This window comes from Ylistrum balloti, unplaced genomic scaffold (genome assembly GCF_031769215.1).
Source record: "Ylistrum balloti isolate Yb309-2 unplaced genomic scaffold, AGI_CSIRO_Ybal_v1 Utg369662, whole genome shotgun sequence".
Taxonomy (NCBI): domain Eukaryota; kingdom Metazoa; phylum Mollusca; class Bivalvia; order Pectinida; family Pectinidae; genus Ylistrum; species Ylistrum balloti.
Genome location: NW_026781912.1, coordinates 1,471,303 through 1,492,499, shown reverse-complemented (window position 1 = coordinate 1,492,499; position 21,197 = coordinate 1,471,303). Strand labels below are relative to the sequence as shown.

Genomic DNA, 21,197 nt, shown 5'->3' with positions numbered 1-21,197 from the left:
TCGGTTTAAATCTACCAAAGCATCAAAAAGGAGTAGTGTTTTTGAGCAAAAAAATTGTCTAACCTTCCCTTTCGGGGCTCCACCTCTAAGTCCATAGGGGTAAAATTAACATTCTGAATTGAAGAATTAATTGCCCACCTCTACTGATGTTAAGACAAAATCTGAATGAAATCCATTGAAACAAGAAGAGTAGTGTTTTGAAGCAAAGGATTGTCTAAATATCCTTTTAGGGCTCCATCTTCAGGTCCCTAGATAATGAATCAACTATCTGAATCTAAGAAATGATTCCCCATCCCAATGATGTTTCAGGCATTAAGCAGGAGTAGTGTTTCAAAGGAAAAGTTAACAGAAAGCATATGGCCCACGATGATGGACAATGCACGATAGCAGTAAGGGTCAGATGACCTAAAAATCTGACAGAAACTCAATCTTCTTTGATGTCCATTTGCATGTGTCATGTTAAACCTGTAGGTGGTAATGAGCATGTGAATTGCTTTAAAAGCATGGAACTAAATTTCAGCAGATTCCTACTGAAATTCGTTGAAGTTGATGGTATTTTCATTAAAAATTTGAATGCAATTGAAGAGTGACGTAATACTACAGTTTTTTTAAATTACAAATCAAGTTCTGGAACAAGAAGCCCAAAAGTAAATTTGTATCTATGTTATAAACTCATCTATAAAGTACATACATTTTTTTCACTAAAAGATTTGTACTTGAGCAATGAGCACAAAGAAAACTCCCATCTATCAGGTAAGGTTATCATTAAGGTAAAATCATATCCTTAGAGTGCATATCGTGATTTGAAAATTTCCAATTAGTGCATATAATAGATATCGACGTATTATCTAATGGTGTCTTTGTTTTTGTCAGAGAGTGAATAGGCTCAGGACTTGATCATAAGTGTACAGTGGTAGGGATAAGGATGTCGGAAACTGACCAGCTGAAGACTGACCTCAACAAAATCTTACAAGGGAAAGCAGTACCTGTCACCAAAGTTGATATCAGTAATGAACGGTCAGGTGAGTCACATTGCAGGCCACACAAACCTTACAAGGGAAAGCAGTACCTGTCACCAAAGTTGATATCAGTAATGAACGGTCAGGTGAGTCATTTCACAGGCCACTCAAACCTTACAAGGGAAAGCAGTACCTGTAACCAAGGTCAGTATCAGTAATTAACGGTCAGGTGAGTCACATTGCAGGCCACACAAACCTTACAAGGGAAAGCAGTACCTGTCACCAAGGTCAGTATCAGTAATGAACAGTCAGGTGAGTCACATTGCAGGCCACACAAACCTTACAAGGGAAAGCAGTACCTGTCACCAAAGTTGATATCAGTAATGAACGGTCAGGTGAGTCACATTGCAGGCCACACAAACCTTACAAGGGAAAGCAGTACCTGTCACCAAAGTTGATATCAGTAATGAACGGTCAAGTGAGTCAAATTGCAGGCCACACAAACCTTACAAGGGAAAGCAGTACCTGTCACCAAGGTCAGTATCAGTAATGAACAGTCAGGTGAGTCACATCCCAAGCCACACATTTTTCATCTCACCAGGAGAAGAATACATTTACTACATTTATCAAATATTACATAATCCAGGTAGTTCAATTTTTGATATCATGTATTTTATATGCAAGTTTATATGATAAAAATATATCAAATTATTGTAATATGAATTTGCTGAATAGGACCTATTTTTACTTCTAATATAAATTATTCCAATCATTTTGTGTCATTTTGATACATGTATTACTGGATACTTTAGTCATTGTGTAGAATCAAAATCCGATTTGATTAAATCTTAAAGCTGAATGTCAGATAAGTACATGTACATCATTAAATAGGCATTTAAAATTGAATTATACCTGCCTTAGAATTTGAAACAATTATATGATACACACTGACAATATTTTCCAAATCAAGAAAGACCTGCGATCCTCCCTAAGCAATATTGACTTATCACTCAATAACAACAAAACAGTGAACTTCATAGTTATCGGAATTTCAAAACTTTTTTGTACTGCATCACTTAACACAATTACCATATTCATGTGACAATAAGCCAAAGTCTGTTAATAAGCCCACCTCTATCTGTTTCTGTTGAGTAGAATTTCAAATGGCAGCTATTTCATGTCCATCCTTGTCTTAAGTCAGAATTTATTTATGAACTCCATGAGCTTATTGTAATATAAATATGGTGCTGAGTCAGCAAACCAAATTATACATATAAATCTTTGTTTGTGAATTAATCCTGTGTCTGGCATTTTTTTGTTATCAGATTCCTTTGAGCCTATAACCAAAACCAACGTGGGGTATATTGTTAGTGCGGTCCTTATTAATGATGTAGGACAGATCCTTATGATGCAGGAGGCCAAATATTCCTGTTACGGGACATGGTACCTTCCTGCTGGGCGCATGGAACGGGGCGAAAATCTGGAGGTATAGATTTATTGTCAAAACACTTAAGTAGCCATGTGTTATCACTATCAATTCAATACCTATCAATTATATAAAACACAATAGTATATTTGCAAATTTGATATCTAAGGCTGTTTGATATCATATTTATTTGAAATTATCTTTGAAAATTCTTACAATATCTTGAATATCTTCTTGGTTACATACTTGTCTTATTAATTTTTGAATAACAGTGTTAGATCATGACAAAAAACATATCATTAAATGTTAAATATAGTCCAGATTGTTTTTGTGATGATTTGGTGGTGAGGTGGTAACACATTCCCCACCCCCACTCCTGTCATTCCAAGTAGGGGGTCACCAACTCCACAAAATGGGTTTTCTTTAGTATCTCTGGTTTCTTCCCACATTAAAAACTCTTGTGTGCATCAAGGCCAACAAAAGTGCTGAATAGAAATTTGAATAACTTGTTTTGCAATTGTAGTAAAGAAATAAAGTTTAGAAAAAAGTGTTTTTTGTTTGTGGTATCAGGAGGCAGTGAAAAGAGAAGTTGAAGAGGAGACAGGGTTGACGTTCCAACCCACGACCCTAATTTCTGTTGAGTTTGGTTGTGGAACTTGGTACAGATTTAACTTTACCGGCCACGTTACAGGTAAGTTTGTCTTACAGATGTAGTTATCTTTATACCAAAAATGTTACTGTAATTACATGCACTATCTAAACAACAAGACAATTAAGGAAATATGTTTACAATTTTTTTAAGAAGCAAGTCTAAACATGTAGTTTGTCTTACAGATGTAGTTATCTTTATACCACAAAAGAATATTGCACACAAGAGTTTTTATGTCACAAAATAAGGAAAGGCACATTGTCAGATTTAAATCTATACACAAGGAAGGTTGAAAAGTAGACATTTTATGTGAGAACATTTTTTCCTTTCCTTTCTTTGGGTTTTTTTGTTTGTCGGGTTTATTGCCCAGTGAACAGCCAGGGTCAGTTTGAGGCATGGTTTCCTTGTAGTAACTGGTGTCTATTTCACTGAACAACATACAGGAGGCCCATCACATACCATTCAGGGCAACAAGGGCAGAGGGGTCCAGGGATACAACCCCATTAGCACCGACTGGTCCATTTCTCAGTTTTTTGCATTCTCGATACTTCATGGGTATGCTCACGATCACTCTCTGAACCCTTGGAACATTCGATTGGTCCATGTAAAAAGGTCTGACCAATTACAGGCTGATTTGCTCCTAGAGGTATCACTCAAAGAACCTTTAATTTTTCTATGAAATGTTCCATGGGTGCGATTGCAATAGTAAGCAGATGAGTTTCTTGAGATACACAAATCAGCATGGGTAAGCAGTGTTTGACTACCAATACATACCACAGATCATCACCTGTGGTTAGGTACAATGTAGGTCAGTGCGCTATGTGACTGAGCTATTTGTTCCTCCCCCTTCACTCCTTAAACAAAAATTGCTCTTGTTATAGCTTAGATATTGTAACTTGTTACAGGTGGCAAATTAAAAACTTTAGAGGAGAAAGACAAGGAATCTCTTCAGGCAGAATGGATTGACTTTGTAAACATCAAAACAAGGACTCTTAAACTCAGGTGAGCGTTACCAGTTTGATACACCTTACCTGTAATAGGCTAATTTTACCCTGTCAAACTCCCATTGAATTTACGACTGAGGTTATGAATTCAGGCTTAAAAAAAAAGGTTTCTTTTCATTGCAGAAGTCCCGATATTATACCACTCATTAACATAGCCAAAAAATATCACAGCTTGAGTGAGGATTGTCGACATTCTGACACGATGCCTGCCCTCGTCCCTTACAACCGACTCATACACAGGATTATACTTATTTACAACTCCTTTGATGGGTAAGTTAATGCAGTTTAGTCCTAACAATGTGTTTGAAAAGGCACAATGGGGCTGTATGTGCTTAATAAAACTATTTTCATGAAAAATTTGCTAAGACATCAAGTGTTAGTATTTTGAATTAAAAAAAAACCCTATGAATTTCTTACACATTTCTTAGCTGTAGGGTTTCGGAGCTGAATATTGAAGTAATAAATTAGTGATGAGAGCAACCTGTGACATGCTTTACTTTAATTAGATACGCCTACATTGTATATACATGTTTCCCCTTACTCAGAAAAATGATTGGGTTATGCCAATAAAGCATGTGAATGCATTAATTGTTTAGTCAAATATTATGTATAAGCAAATTAATTTTTGGTTAGATTTTAACCAGCTGCCACATGACTGTAGAAGAAGAGATTTTCCTGTCTTTAATGATGCTACATTTTTATGGCTTCTCTAGGATACTGGGGTTCAGGTTCAAAGGATCTGTATGACTCAGATATCCTGCCTGAATCTACTCTGTGCTGTTTGATGAGACTGTATGTATAGCTATCCATGACCAGAAATATTTTACTTGTATCACTTGTAGGGACATCCTTGTACTGATGACAGACACAGACGCACTACATCTACCTACAAGTTATATTTCACCATTTGATTTCTCATTCAAGATTTCAGTATTTTCTGTGATAAAGGTTTGTAGTTTTTTCTTCCAGATCTCGTTACTAGCTGGAATATTTGTATTGTATTTATCAGCTTTATTGACAAGCACAAAACCACTAAATTATATAAAATGCCTTGTAGCATTCTGTAGATTAGTGTGATAAATGTATGATAAGTACTATATATCATGGCAATCCTCTGTCTTGCAAGTACAGATCAATATGTACATACAAAGGTAAATGAATCATATAGGCATGCAACAAAATCCCACGAGTCAAGGTATAGTGTCTTGGGCTGAGATAAAGGAAATCTACAGAGGGACTGATGTAAAAGGAGTAGGGTGGTGGGGCTTGTAGATAATATTAAATACAGTCTGTCACTCCACTGACAACTTACTTGTACAGAGTGCATGTTAAATGCTGTCATTGTCAATCACCTGACTGGGCATGCTTCTTCAGCTCTGTTGGTAGAAATTGGATTATTTCGCTCTTCTTTCACAATGGTTTTATTTCATTAAAATCTAAATCTTTGAACAGGAAGCTTTTGGAGCCTCAGAGTTCCAATTGAAGATGAGAGGCCTGATATCAGTAGAACACCAGGGGGCGCCAGCGAGTAATAAAGACGGGTTATGTCTGACAACTCTGCAGCAAGTAGATGGACCAAAGGATAAGCCCACTCCCCGATCGGACTCTTCTTACAAATGGGTGTCACTCTCACAACTCGACCCAACACTCAAGGACCAGCTGACAAATCGTCTCAAGGAAAATGGATGTGTCCCTTTGCTTGACATATAACAAATTTGGAAGTGTCATCATTATGATGACAGAAACTTATTTTACGTATACAAATAATCGAAAGATTATGTATTTATCTATGTGATAGCGGAGATGGGTGTGTTCTTATTCTTGCAATGATAAAAACTAGACAATAGGTCTCTGTTGCTTTAATGGCAGAAAGTGGGTGTTTTATGACAAAGAATGACTTATGAGAAGTAAAAATTGAGTGTTTTATGACAAAGAATGACTTATGAGAAGTAAAAATTGGGTGTTTTATGACAAAGAATGACTTATGAGAAGTAAAAAGTGGGTGTTTTATGACAAAGAATGACTTATGAGAAGTAAAAAGTGGGTGTTTTATGAAAAAGAATGACTCATGAGAAGTAAAAAGTGATACAACTCCTTAAATTATCTCATAAAACAATGGGTTTTTTTGGTGATAGTTTTATAACTGTGTTGTTCTATTAACAAAAACAATGTCTTTGATGGTTGTGGTAAAACTAGGTATGGACCCCTTATCATTTAAAAGGCAGCAAAAACATGTATCTCCTTAGTGTAATGGCACTGTCCCAGCAATTATGGACATTATGACTTGCAGTATATCTGTATACAATTTAAATTTAACGAACCATAACTGAACTATTCTGTTGTGTGTTCCTGTGATAAAATCTCAAATCACATGCTACGTATGTGATTGTGATATATGTGATTGCCAGGTGTGTGAAAACTAAATGTCCCAGATAAAGTCACCTGCATTATGATAAAAAATGTCCTGGTATTTGATATTTCTGTCTCGATGATTTTAATCTATTTCTTGTTGCATTGTAGTGGGTAATTTATTGAACACAATAAATGATATATTTTGTCCCTTACTTAAAAACTCAAGGAAACTCTCTCGGCAAAAGTAGATGGGATTTATCTAATATCTCATGATTTAACAGATTATACAAGGTATGTTGCGGAATATTATGTTGTGGTTCAAGTGATGTGCTGTCACACTATTTATTATTGTTTAAAACCACTTTTGTTTAAGTGCTTTTTCCATTTTCCTGTCTGAAAGTATAGTTTACAGACTTATAAGTGTCAAATTATTTCCGATATAAGAAAATAAATAAATAAATTAATTAATTAATGAAGGGGAAGTAATCCAGTAGTTACTGTTCAGGATTTTTCTTACTCCTGTGTTTGAAGGCTTTCTAAAACAAAAAGGCTAGGAATTTACACCAGAATAGTACATAACCCACAACTTCTGAAGTGTATGATAAAGTGTCAGTAAGTATGACCTTCACATTGTCTAGTTTGCTTCTGAGTATGACCTTCACATTGTCTAGTTTGCTTCTGCATATGACCTTCATATTGTCTAGTTTGCTTCTAAGTATGACCTTCACATTGTCTTGTGTTCATTTTTACTGCATAACAATTGATAATTAAAATATCACTAGGTGAAAATTCTGTTCGCTGAAGCTCATATTAAGAAATCTAAGCATATTGAAAAGATTGATTTAACTGTGTCCCTTTCACTATTTCATTCAATTGTAGTGGCCTTTGATGAGTGGGGTTAGGATAGGGTTTGTAGTTTGGTGACAGGGGAACAAAAGTGTCCAAACTAAGGAGGGTACAGGTCTATAACATACAAATGTGTAGCCAAAGATTGTGATTGTAATATCTTTTGAGAAATCCAGTGTTATAATAGAATTCTCTTAACTAGTTTCTAAGTGTAAGTAGATATTGCTAGCCAAGTTTATGAGATCTTGTTTTATTCTGTAGAGAGGTGGAATTGTTTTTAAAACAGCTATAAATAGCTATATCGTCCTGCATTTGGTATGTACACAGCTTTAACCTAGTAAATCTGGTGATATACTGCTCATACATCTGAAAATGACAAAAGGTACATTTACCATTTTAGGCGATTATGATATGTTTGTATAAAATAAAGTATAATTTAATACTAAATCTTTTATGTGTACTTAAACGTTTAGTTATGAAAATTAATGTATTTATTGTTGCTGAATGTTATAAACCTCAGATATGTTTTGTAAACCAATATGATATTATCCGTCTGTGATACAATAAACACGCTGAAACTGAGAATTGTTTGTTAAAATTTGCACAGAATCATCTAATGATTATTAACACACACAGATGTTTTCTAATGGGAGTTTCTGAAGTCAAAGCTGCAGAGAGTAGCATTGCAGTGACTAGAAAGCTGCAGAGAGTAGCATTGCAGTGACTAGAAAGCTGCAGAGAGTAGCATTGCAGTGACTAGAAAGCTGCAGAGAGTAGCATTAGAGAGAAGCATTGCAGTGACTAGACAGCTGCAGAACGTAGCATTGCAGTGACTAGACAGCTGCAGAGAGTAGCATTGCAGTGACTAGAAAGCTGCAGAGAGTAGCATTGCAGTGACTAGAAAGCTGCAGAGAGTAGCATTGCAGTGACTAGAAAGCTGCAGAGAGTAGCATTGCAGTGACTAGAAAGCTGCAGAGAGTAGCATTGCAGTGACTAGAAAGCTGCTGAGAGTAGCATTGCAGTGACTAGACACTGGCAAAACTGTACTAAAACTTGATATGCTTATAGTATGTGGTTTTATTTGTCTACATCCATGTCTTCAGTGAACAGATTCAACTTTAACAAAAATTATACACAATCAAATCATTAATTTGAGTGAAATAATGACAGTAAAGCATATCAAAATGTACTATACCAGACACCTTTTTAACAAACACTTTATTTTAACACACTCAATCTATAATTCATTATTGTTGCCATCACTGTTAACTGAAAAACAGAGTAACTTCACAATTTTTAAATTGCTATAGCAGTATTTTTTAAACTCTTCATTATAAGTTAATGGTCCTTAACACAGTAATTTCTCGAGTCAAAGTATGGTCCTTTCAATGAAAAGAATGCCAATGAATACTGTTTGTCCATTGGACAGTGTAACTATGTTAGGTTTTAAATGCAAGTGCTTTCTATAACCAATGTTTTCAATAACAATCAACCGCATAAAATATAATTCCAAAAGTATTTTATTGCAAAAATATGGCCTTTTTGGAAAACAATAGTTGATCAACATGTGAAGTATAAGGTTCTTTTTGTTTAAAAATGATATTTATTGTCACAGAAGTTCTTAAGACAGTAGACAAATGCTACATTTGTGAATCCTAGGCACTTATTCCAAGGTCTATAAAAGGTTTTCTTTCCCTGTGAAATCACCTTAAAACCTTGTACTCTATAATGCTTTTTCTCTCTGAACATCCCATTCCCTGAGCAACATCATTAGCAGCAGTTAAGCATCACCAATGATGACAGAATTTTCACACCATACAAAGCAAGGTGATGTCATCTTCTGTGTTTGTCTGATCTGTAACGCGAGTCCGAGTGTCTCTCTCGATGTCTGTCTGGTGATCTGTCTCTATGTCTGTCTGGTGATCTTTCCCGATGTTTGTCTCTCTTGGGTGACCTGTCTCGTCTGTCCCCATATCTGTCTCCTCTTCCTCTATCTGGGGATCTGTAACTTCTATGTTTACCCTCTGTTGGACTTTGGGAGCGAGACCTGTACACTTTACGTTTCTTCTCTGTTGGACTTCGGGAGCGAGATCTACTAGCATGCCGCTGTTTCTTGTGTTTTTTCTAAACAAAAAATATAGAAATCTTATCTAAAAGCTATACACAACAGTCTTAGTACTGATAGGATTTTGTTATTTAAAACGAGAATTTTGATCTAAGAAATACAAAAAAAAAAAAACCTAAAAAAATTATTTACCCAGAATTTTTATACAGAATATTGATTCACAGTTTGCTTATTACTAAAACTTAAATCCATTGACCCAAATACCTTTGTGTTCAATCTATTATACACAAAAATTAAACAAAAAATATGTTATCCAACTGTATACCTGTTTTTTGGATGAGAAGTTGTCATCTTCATCACTGTAGTTTCGCTCATCTTTTTGCTTGTGTTTCTTCTTTTTCTTGTTTTTCCTACTTGGCTCCTCTTCTTCATTATCTCCAAACACCAGGTCATATTTACTGGTATTCTAGTTAAGGTTAATAATGATACATCATAGGAGAGTACTTATCAAGGGGAGATAACTCATGCCCTAGGAAAAGGTTTGGGTGATCAGCTTTTGGGGCTGAATATATATCTATTTTCTTGTTTGTTTCAAATCAATAGCAGTCAGTGAGACCAAAAACAATGATAAGATTATAACTAAGATGTTATTCTAGTTATTTTACATCAAATTAAAATCATGTTGTGACCTTGAAGCAATCTAAGAGAAATTTACATGTAGAAACCAAACTATTTTCATTACTTTTCTTTTTCCTCTTTAAACTTTACTTATTTTCCTACAATTGCAAAACAAATTATTTCAACTTATACTAATCACTCTTGTCGGTCCGAATGTAAGTGTATGAATGGTCTTGTTGTGGAAGGAAACCGGAGTACCCGTGGAAAACCCACGTGGGCAGGTGACCCTTACCTTTTCAACCCCGGACTGCAAGGTGAAAGGCGAGTGCATAACCACTTTTCATTTCAGATGACACAATGCTTTTGGAGTTTTAAAAATCTCAATATGTGATAAACCATTCATTATGTGCAGTATTTTCATTGAAAAGGATACGGATCCTGCTTACGACTTCTATCCTTAAGAACATAACCTGGCCCTTTTTCATCATCTTTGTCTCCAATCTTCTCCACTCCTTTACCTGTGTAAAATAGGGAAACATTATACCATGTAATGTTTTGAATTGAATTCATCCAATAAAGCATATCAATCACCATTTACAATGACAATGGTAAACAGAATACATATAGTGTTAAAACAGCTGATCAATAATGAGTGATTTGTTAAAAACATTGAAGTTTTGCAAAGAATTCTGTGATAAATGTATAGTTGGAAAAAACAGATCAAGAGAATTCATTTTATCGGAACAGAAATTGAATTTTCTGGTTGACCTCTGACATGACCTTCACTGACCTTTGCCTTTCCATTTGACCTTTGCCACAGACTGACTGAAGTCTACATGTATACGACGATCATCTATGAGGACGTTATCCATCTTGAAGTATGCACGTTCACAGTCATCCTCCTAACATGAAAGCAGAAACAGATATTAGGAAGTTTTTATCTAAATTGTTGTTAAGAACAGCATTCTTTACTACATACATATTGCTCAAGCTCTGAAATACTTAAAGACATGCATTCATATTTCATTTTCCAGTAATAGCAAGGATTAAAGAAGGAAATATCCAATGTCCTTGGATGTCACAGCCTCCAACATATATTACAGAATCAATAGCAGTAAGAGTTACCACAATAAAAATTCTAAAATACCTTCTCAAACTCTACAAAGGCATATTGTAGTGATTCTCCTGTCTTCTGATCCTTAATCACTTCACAGCTAGAAACAGAAAAGATTTATTGGATAATTTAAACCAAATTAAAGAATACATGTAGAAAGTTGGTTTTACATAATTGTGAATATTTGAAATAGGAAAATGCATGTTTGAGTTGGTAAATTATGAAACAAAAAAAGGGTTTAAACTTTGTATTCTGAGTACAAGTCAACACTCAGATAGTAGAATTTCTATTTTAAAACACTGTGAAAAATCACTTGTTTAAACAAAAGAAAATCTACTAACCTAATGCTTGTTGATTCTTTTAACATTCTATTGAACAAGTTCATAGCCAGGGATGACAATTTTTAAGTCAACATTTAATGAAATAATATTAATTTTTGAGAACTTTAAGAAATCTTTTCCAATACCTCTCTACTGGTCCAAATCTGGAGAAAATGATTTCAAGATCTTCCTCAGTGGTGACAGGGTTAAGTTTACAGACAAAAAGGACATTGTCGGGGGGTTTGACGTCTGCGTCTGGAAGATCTCCAATGACCTCCAGCAGTTGAGCGTTAGCTTTGGCTTCTTTACGCTCCATGATCTCTTTCACCTTGTCCTCTTCCATTCCCTTAAAGTCATCAATTTCCTCGTCTGCCCCAATGCGCAAACTCTACAATAAATAACATAATGTATCACAATCTATGTTAAAAACTGCACAAAAACACACTTATATCTGTATAACTGAATTGTAGAAAGATCTGACAAAAGATGAACCTGCGCTAAACATAAAACCCTTTCATACCAACAAACAGAAGTTACAATGCTTTAAAACACACTTATATCTGTATAATTGAATTGTAGAAAGATCTGACAAAAGATGAACCTGCGCTAAACATAAAACCCTTTCATACCAACAAACAGAAGTTACAATGCTTTAAAACACACTTATATCTGTATAATTGAATTGTAGAAAGATCTGACAAAAGATGAACCTGCGCTAAACATAAAACCCTTTCATACCAACAAACAGAAGTTACAATGCTTTAAAACACACTCGGCCTCAAAGCTGATTAGAAGAATGACTAGATAAATGTAATTATCCTAAAATCAAAGTGCCACAAGCACTCAAGGAGGCTGGGCAAGATGTATTGAAACAAGGGAATAAAGCCAGTGGTTATCAGAATTTCACTTTATGAAGTCTATATATAATCTATCCTCCAACTTGAAATTACAAGGAAAGGTATTTTCTATACATGACCAGTATCACCATGACTGATGACACTGTTGACATGCATTGATGACAATGGGTGAGACTGAATTTCAAAACGTGACCTTGAACTTTAACCTATTTGCTTGGCTAGAGTAGGTAGGTCTAAATAAACATACATTTGGAATTCAAATGTTGAAACTTTGGTTGATTTAAGCTATCAGGAAAATGGTCATTGACTAGGGGATGTTCAAGTGGAACAAGTTTAGAGATGGATGATGTGTTACACCAATGCCAAGTAGGTTAAACAACAGGTTCTAGAGAGATATTTGCAACATAATTGTGTAATCTTTCTTTTCTTTGATATTGGTTACAAAATCATATACACAAATCTTGGGATCAATGTGTGCACATCTAGGAACAAAGAAAAACATACATATCATACCTAGACACTTATGAACTATATAGCCAGTAATTCTCGATGCAAAAAATTTAAGGAAATAAAACAAATTATAAACATCAAAGTAGATGAAGGCTGCCTGTTAACCAGTATTAACAAAACATAATACATTCCATATCAACACAATGTTTTAATCAATCTCAAAATACATAATAAACAACGAGGGATAAAGATCTGGAATGTAAGAATTTCAATCATTTCAGAACTTCTCAAGAAGTTGTAAAAAGCTAAAACAGCTGAAATCCACATTTACATGTTTATTATGTCATCTTCTACTATCAGTAAAAATGAATTCACAAATCAGTGACCGTACATGTAATCAAATGTCACTGAGGGCAGTAACTAGGTTCTACACTAGGGCGACTTACAGAATTCTCCATCGTAGATTTCAAAACATGGACAATATAACCACAAAACAGAAACAGTTGAATGTAATACAGGTTGCATTGCCTCTATCAGGACTTCTCACCTCTTTTTTTCTTCACTGTTAGGACTTACCACAAGAAATACTTGAAAAAACATTTCAAACTTCTATCTAAATTGTAACAACATATATCATATCAGATGGTAACTTACAATAAGAGAGCTTTTCTTATCAGAGGTAGAAAAGTATCAACATCCCATAGCAATCATACATCATGAGTGGACAAATCAGTCGCATTGTGGAAGGAGAACAGAAAATAAAATAAATGTTTGAGCGCTGTTCCCATTTCAGATCTAGTTTGCTACTTCAGTACCATAGATCAATATATGACATTAGAAAAAGTATTAACGAAGGTCAAGTAAAACTTATCAGGTTTCATTAAAGGGTGGATGTAATGTTTACCGCCTACAATTGGGAGCATTTAATACTTTAAGTATGAAGACAATCTAGCATAAATCATCAAGAAAAAGATGAAAATTGAAATTATTTCATTTTTTGGAGTAGCCTCCCCTTGTTCATAATTATGTGAAAAATTGAGTTTCATGTACCATGGAAAGTGCAGGTCAAGAAGTGTAGAAATAAGTACTGGAAAATGTCCGAAATACTCATTGATATGGCTGATTATACACTTTCCCTTTTATTGATTTATCTTGTCATAATGTTATCAACTATACCAACCATGAAAACATATCGTGGTATAATGTTAAAACATTTAATAACATAGGCAGAAGAAGATTTGTGTTGTTGAGTTTGTAGGGAAAAGCCAGGTCCACTTGTTAGAGTCTTTTCTATAGACACTCTTTCTCTGCATCTAACCATACTTAGTTCCAAGTTTCTATGTCAACAACAACAATTACTAAAAACAAGAGGTCCAGAGGGCTTGTACTGCTCACCTGGGTCTTTATGACCAACATTACTACATCTGTGCATATGTTCCACGTTTAACACTTTTGACCCCTGTGACCATTTCTTTTACTTTCTTGGACTTCATAAAAGGAACATACGGCCAAATATAATGATTCTAGGCTTTTCGATATTTCAGAAGAAATTGTTTAAACGTTTTAACACATTTGACTCCTGTGACCTTGAAGATTGGTCAAGGTAATTTCTTTTAGCAAACTTTGTAGGACACCATAAGAGGAACATAGTAGCCTAATAAAATGATTCTAGGCCTTCGGGTATTTTGAAGTCGCTTAAATTTTTTTAACACATTTGACCTCCGTGACCTTGAACATGGGTCAAAGGTTATTTTTTTCGCAAACTTTGTTGGGCTTCATCAAAGAAACCTTCCAGCCAAATATAATGATTCTAGGCCTTCTGGTATTTTGGAAGAAGTCGTTTAAAAGTTTTAACACATTTGACCTCTGTGACCTTGAATATCAGTCAAGGTCATTTCTTTTTGCAAACTTTGTTGGGCTTCATCAAAGGAACCTTCCAGCCAAATATGATAACTCTACGCCTTTAGTAAAAAGTATTATTTCTTATGAAGGTTATATGTGTATCCAAACCTTTTACTTGTTTTTGGCCTCCATAAAGTAGAAAAAAATCGAGACAATACCAGTCAATCTAGTCTATGATCCTAGTCATACCTTCAGCTGTTCCTCTGTTGGTTCTGGTGATCGGTCAGGGACTTCTAATCCTGAAGGATCATCATACGGATCATCTAGAATCACAGTGTGGTAGATCCTACAGAAAATCAAACCATGGAATAAATATCTCTCAACTGTAATACTCCAGGGGTTACAATCACTTTCACTCTCTGCACTGCTAGAACATGTCAAAAGGTTCCATGTGTGATATCTTGTGGACAGGACAAAAAGATTAGCTTGATGCTTTGATGTACATCAAACAAATCTTGAGGTGGCATAACAGTATATTGTTGGGTAAAATGGGTGTCACTCCTACGTAATCTTCAAAAGGGGTGTATCAGCCTTTGGTTGGTAATTTTTTACTACTGAAACCATTCAATTTATTCCCTTGTGTCTTCAATTTCATCATGACATATTCCAGGGGTACAGAGAGCAAAAGTGATTGTAACCCCTGGAGTATCATGGATGCTACACACTAAATATCAAATCTAATATATTAAATCAAGTTGCAGACAGAAAATAATGAGTTGTAAAATCAGACTTCTCTCTGCAATTGTTTGATTAAAATATGATTCAACCATAGGATATGATATGTTGTGAAAATAGCCTGGTCTTCAACTGGTTATCACAGTAAACCCATACAGATGTAATTTGAGACTAGACTAAATGAGTGCCCCAGCTGTGATGCATACAAGTAATAAATAAATTTCTATAAACCCTACTGGTCCCTAAGCCTTAAACTATGCATCCTGAAAAATGACCTCAAAATATCTTTCAATATAGAATGTATTCCAATCCCTTTCGACACACTAGAGTGGTGATCATAATTGATTGAGAATGGAAAAGAAGGATACCAGAACAATCTGCCAGAGGTGTAATTACTAATGTATGGTCTGACCTAATATCCTGGTATGGTCGATGGTCTTCATCACAGTAAGCTTCATTAATCTTCATAAGTACATCCATTCCCTCGGACACTTCTCCAAACACAGTGTGCTTCCCATCTAGGTAATCCAGATCTTCTCCTAGGGTCAGGAAAAACTGTAAGAAACATTGATACATGTAAACAATTAGTAATAATATAACAAGAAAACTCTATACTCCATCACCACAGTTTAATGTAACATTCCTTCAGGTATCTAACGAACTTTAAAGTTTGCCATGTGGTAGACGCTGAAGTTTACATAGTTGAATGCATCAGATATAGCAGAGAGAGCTACTGAAAATTATCCATTGTTAAACAAAAGCAGGTGGTGAGGAAAAAAAACCAAAAAAAAGTCAACGAACAAAAAAACAACAAAAAAAGGAGAAGTTTTTTTCATTCATGCCTTCAAGCCTCAATCGCTTTATTTCTGTAATTTGCTGAATTTCTGTTATCTGTTAATGGGTAAATGCTTTCTATTTTGCAATGCTCTTTCAGTTATCGAGTAATACATGTTTACATAATACTGTACCTGGGAACCATGCATATTGCCTCCATTGTTTACCATGGAGACAGTGCCAGCCTTTTTGTGCTTCATCCTCGGCACATTCTCCATGTCAAAGTAACGTGCCTGTTCCCCATACAGTAACCTGATAATAAAAGATGAAGGAATCTTACCCTACATAACTAGAAATAGCCTTTATCTTACTGATTAGTTTTATAAGATACCATCTTTCCATGAATACATTCACACAAAAGTTCTGATGATCCTAGGAGACAATATATTAACCATACCTTAGTCAACAATCTAAATATAGACCACATTCTTCAATGCTATGCATACATATCACCTTCACCACTTACCAAACATTTAAGAAAACTGACAATATTAGTATAAGTATCTTCTCTTTCTAATTCAATAGGATATACATTCAATGAAACAACATTGATGATTTATATGATACATGTCCCAAACATTGACAAATTTTATTCACATAACTGGCCTGTGCTATATGCCCTTCTCAAAATATTATAAGACACAAATCTATAAACACTGAAGAGCACTGACATGAGAAATGATAGAACACAAGCTCTAGTCTCATTAGTGAAATGTTATCACCTTAACACAAATCTAGTTACCCATGCCATTTTTGACTGAATCAGAACTTTTCCCTTGCATTTTCTCTAATTAATTCTCTATAGTATAATTAATATAAATAGTGAAACTCTCATCCTTCAATAAACAGCTTGATCCAATGTAGATTGCAGAACTGTCACTAACCCATTCACTGATTCTCCTCCTCTGCCAGTTCCAGAAGGGTCTCCTGTTTGGGCAACTAAATTTCTCTGAAAGTACCAACATACAATGACAATGAATTCCAGCTCTCTTGGAATTAGACACACCAATACAGGAATTGTTACAAAAACAAAGATAGACCCTTGAAATATGCAAATAAAAATAATCTGAGGTGGCAACTGTGATTTATCAGTGATTTTTCCAACTTATCTATCTGTGTCTGCATTTAATGGAAAAGTAGTTATGGGTAAAAACCCAAATAAAGCTGTAAAACAGGACAAAATAATCTCTATTTGTACCATAATTATATTAACAGTTTATATTGATAATTTATTTCCAGTGGCTTTCAGTGGCAGTGGAGTGAATTTCATTCTTTTCTTAATTTGATCACTATAATTATACACATACATTATTGTAATTTAATAATGATTGAAAGTATTTTGTAATAAGGGACTGTACAAAGAGTGGATTTTCTAAGAGACATGTTATTTACCTAATATCATGTTATACATGACTGACATGGTCTTTACAAGACTTTTATTTGTCTGTCAGATAAAGCCCACACAGGGCATAGTTAACAAATCATTGGTGATTACATTCATGACATAGCATATGCTTATATAACAGAGCAGGCTGTCACAGAGTTATCTGCCCTTGGACCAGCAATAAACCATCCATATCTACTGGTACCTTTTTTTATCATACATTAATTTATTGAACTGTATATCAATTTAGCACATCAGAGTGTAAACATTTCCATTAATGGAGCTTTATAACCATATAGAAGAATTACTTACCTGGACAGAATGGAAGAGGGAGAAATTGTAGTATTTCACTTTACACAGCTTCAGAAAATTCTTGCAACCTGAAACAAGGGACAATTACTATTTGTGTTGGTAATTTTTGACACTATTCAAAACCTCAATTGCATTCATTGTTTAATGCTGATTTTTTAACCTTAACAATACAATGTACCATCACTTGTTTACTCACATGCTAATGATAACAAAACTGAATTAAACATTATAGTCATGATCTAAAAATAAGATTCATCGAGTCATAATGTAGTAAAAGTCCACAAAAGTCAGATCTCTTTGAATTTTTCCTGATTTTTGATGTTCCTCTAGATTCCCTCTGATCAACCTCTGATCTCAATACATAAAACAAACATGGCATTTCTATTGTAGAACCTTCTTATAGCACAATATCATTTTGTTAGTTTTTAGTACATTTGTGTTTGCATCCCTTTATCCATGTGTTCCAATGGTAATTTCCTTAATTCATTATTAAAACATCTAATATCTTACTTGCTTCAATCACACAATTCACAATTACTGCTGGTTTTAATTTTTTGCAAGGAAACATCATGTTACACTTTGAATTAATTCATCACAATTTATTTATTTCAGGGATGTATGCTGTTTATATTGGTGAGTTTGCATTTTTGAGGGGGTGAAAATTTGAATGCAGCACTCAAATGTAAATTGTAATGAATTTATTCAAAGGGTAAGACTTTTTTAAATACTGAAATAGATTTATAATTAAAATTTAAAATTTATTTGACTTTTTGTTCTGAGATATGAATTACTTATCATAATCGTAAACTGGGTGTGGGATCCGGGCTGAGACAGAGTATGGCATACGCCATCGATCGATGACATAAAAGAAAACATGGTGTTAAGAAAGTGAACGCAGTGATGCAAATGTGGAAATTCTGTAGCATATGGGACATGACAACATCAAAGGACATGATGTGTGGACAAGTTCATAATTAATGTATACTGCCACAAGCGTATATTTTGCAACTTGAGCATAGTAAATGAGGTACTCGTTAGAGATCAGTGCTTGTTTCAACCGGACAGGGAAATATCTACCTAACCATTTCTACCTTTATTTCCGAATTTGTCAGCTCATAACTTGGTTAATACTTGGACAATCCTGTTCATTAACTGCTCATTGGAAAAATAAAACATATATAGGTAATGTATATGTTACTATGATCTGCAAAACCTAGAATATGAAAAAACATAATTGGAAAAAATATGTTCCAATATTCCTCCTCATGCAAAATCTTTGAGATATTTACTGGTGCTCCAGTGCCTAATAGTTTCAAGTACTTTCCAGTACCTATTAGAGAGATTAGTGCATGTTTCAATTGGACAGGGAAATGTCTACCTAGCCATTTCTATAGCCTTACCTGATGCTACCCAAATTTGAATACTTTTTGAAGAGAATGGTAAAACTTTTCTACAAAGATTTTGGATCCTGTAATTTTCTTGGTATTTGGGACGATTTCACAGATACCTTTAGCTTTCATATCACGCTTTGGTTTCATGACAGTGGCGCACGTGTCTATAAATAAAACACAGCAAGACGTGCTAGATTCACCAATGCCAAGCCAAAATGGAACGACGCCCACGTTCTGTTCATTTATAAAAATAAATATGTCATAATCTTGAATATTTCTCTTCATTTTATAAAAGTTCAATAACTTTCTCATCAATCTCGGTCACTTATTTATCAAAAATGTTAATTTCAGCAATATTTTTCATTATTTAAAAACATGACAGAATATTTGTGTTGTCATCATTTCCCGGAATGTTTTTAATGATTTCATTTAACAAATTTTAACTCATAAAAATGCCATAATATTAATAATGCCAATCACCCATGACCGATACGTAAACTAAGCCAATACTAATCTAGTTTTAACAAATACATATTTTGACTTTAGTAATGACATTTTAGCGAACACGTATCTACATTTTAAGGAGGAGAACAAGATGACATACATATTGGTCTTTCGTCGACAAACAAATCAATTGTTATATCTCCGAGAGATGTTTCCAACACTACAGCCATTTTCCCGGTTTCTGAAACTCTCGTTACAGGGAGATAGAAAAGTAGAGGGAACCTTCTAAAATCAAAGTTGGAGCCGGACACAAGCTTCAACACGGAATTGAATTTGATAGCAATTTTGGAGAAATGGATCAGTCGATCTTCGGAACTCAAACTACTGATTTATTCCCAACAATAACAAAATGTGTTTTAGCACAGTGCTGTTGTAGTTCGCCTTTAAAATATGGACATTTTCTTCAGTAATGAAATAAAATATCTGTCCCGTTTCCACGGGAACGAAGAGTTTTCTGTCAGATTCGTATATTCTAAACTTGTGTTGAGATAATGTTATATATGATCTTCACTCCAGACATGGGACCAACTAATTATTTCATCTTACTTTTTATACTGTTGTAACGGGAAAAATCCAGTAAATTTTGGCACCTTCCCTTGGGAAGAATAATCTTGAAACGCTCCTCAGTCAAAATATCTGTCATGAAATATTCATAGATATACATGTCCTTTAATATAGGTAATAGGGAAAAAGAAGTGTCAAGATATGTGAAATACGAAATTTGGCAATTTGAGAGAAAAAAAGGAAGAAAAAACACGCACTTTAAAAATTTTCTACTCTCGAAGAGTAACCTATTCTAGAATATGCGTGTCCGATGAAAAAAAAACTTTTTTAAAAAAATCAATGATGTGGTCCCTAGTCCAAGATTTCTGGATAAATAAACCTTTTAACTGTTTTATATCACTTTGGCAATTAACATATTTCATACATCAGTTCCGTACGAAATTTCTCGGCCTCAAGAACGTTTTTTGTCATGACAAAAAATTAGTCTCTGCTACATTTTATGTACATGTACATTGCTTGATAATATTCTATCAACAGCTATGGTCTTATGAGTGTCTAAGTAACTTTTCGCATCATCAAAGTGCAAGTCTATACTAGCAATGTCGACTACATTTATCGTTATGTAAATAGAGGATACATTGAAAGTAAACAAAACATATGAAAACGACTTAGGTTTCCGAAATTATTGCAGTAAATTTTACCGCAGAAGTTACTGGTAGCCCAAAATTATTATCTACTTTTTCGTCATGTTATGTGATTTCTACGAACTCCTTTGACAGTGCTGACCCCATTTACCATCCCATTCGAAGAAAAATGACTGAAAATGGTTCCGCGTCGCAGCAGGAGATTTTTCTTTGTCTTGAGTGACCTAGATCTGTCAGATAGTGTCTGTTTTCGCACCAACAGTTCTTATCAACGGATTTTAATCCTCAGACCATCGGTGATCAACACCAACGTAATGACGTTCGTCTAATTCTTATAAGTTCTGTTTAAAGCAGGAAGTTAATTTTAAGCCCCCCACCACTGATCAG

General features: G+C 34.6%; 2 protein-coding genes across 2 annotated transcripts; one reads left to right on the top strand and one right to left on the bottom strand.

Moving 5' to 3' along the window:
• Positions 1–1,010: 1,010 nt before the first annotated feature.
• Positions 1,011–7,635, top strand: LOC132559317 (8-oxo-dGDP phosphatase NUDT18-like). Its single transcript, XM_060223930.1, has 8 exons — positions 1,011–1,022; positions 1,288–1,354; positions 2,285–2,445; positions 2,956–3,076; positions 3,940–4,036; positions 4,162–4,308; positions 4,881–4,986; positions 5,491–7,635. The coding sequence occupies exons 1-8, from the start codon at positions 1,011–1,013 to the stop codon at positions 5,746–5,748; spliced, it is 969 nt and encodes a 322-aa protein (XP_060079913.1). The 3' UTR covers positions 5,749–7,635.
• A 1,103-nt stretch (positions 7,636–8,738) lies between these two features.
• On the bottom strand, positions 8,739–19,836 carry LOC132559399 (peptidyl-prolyl cis-trans isomerase-like 4). Its single transcript, XM_060224014.1, has 12 exons — positions 19,763–19,836; positions 17,768–17,835; positions 16,956–17,020; positions 16,206–16,323; positions 15,650–15,792; positions 14,752–14,848; positions 11,500–11,741; positions 11,067–11,133; positions 10,710–10,821; positions 10,353–10,437; positions 9,627–9,759; positions 8,739–9,360 (listed from the first exon to the last, which is right to left on the bottom strand). The coding sequence occupies exons 1-12, from the start codon at positions 19,830–19,832 to the stop codon at positions 9,070–9,072; spliced, it is 1,491 nt and encodes a 496-aa protein (XP_060079997.1). The 5' UTR covers positions 19,833–19,836; the 3' UTR covers positions 8,739–9,069.
• Between the last annotated feature and the right edge of the window lie 1,361 nt (positions 19,837–21,197).

Excerpts from the sequence above, each read along its gene's own strand:
- LOC132559317 (XM_060223930.1), top strand. Across the intron at positions 1,355-2,284 it reads TATCAGTAATGAACGGTCAG|ATTCCTTTGAGCCTATAACC; the intron begins GTGAGTCACATT and ends TTTTGTTATCAG. Across the intron at positions 4,309-4,880 it reads ATTTACAACTCCTTTGATGG|GGACATCCTTGTACTGATGA; the intron begins GTAAGTTAATGC and ends TATCACTTGTAG.
- LOC132559399 (XM_060224014.1), bottom strand. The coding sequence starts at position 19,832 with ATGGCTGTAGTGTTGGAAACATCTCTCGGAGATATAACAATTGATTTG. Across the intron at positions 17,836-19,762 it reads TGTCGACGAAAGACCAATAT|GTTGCAAGAATTTTCTGAAG; the intron begins GTATGTCATCTT and ends CCCTTGTTTCAG. Across the intron at positions 11,742-14,751 it reads CAACAGAGGAACAGCTGAAG|AGTTTGCGCATTGGGGCAGA; the intron begins GTATGACTAGGA and ends TATTTATTGTAG.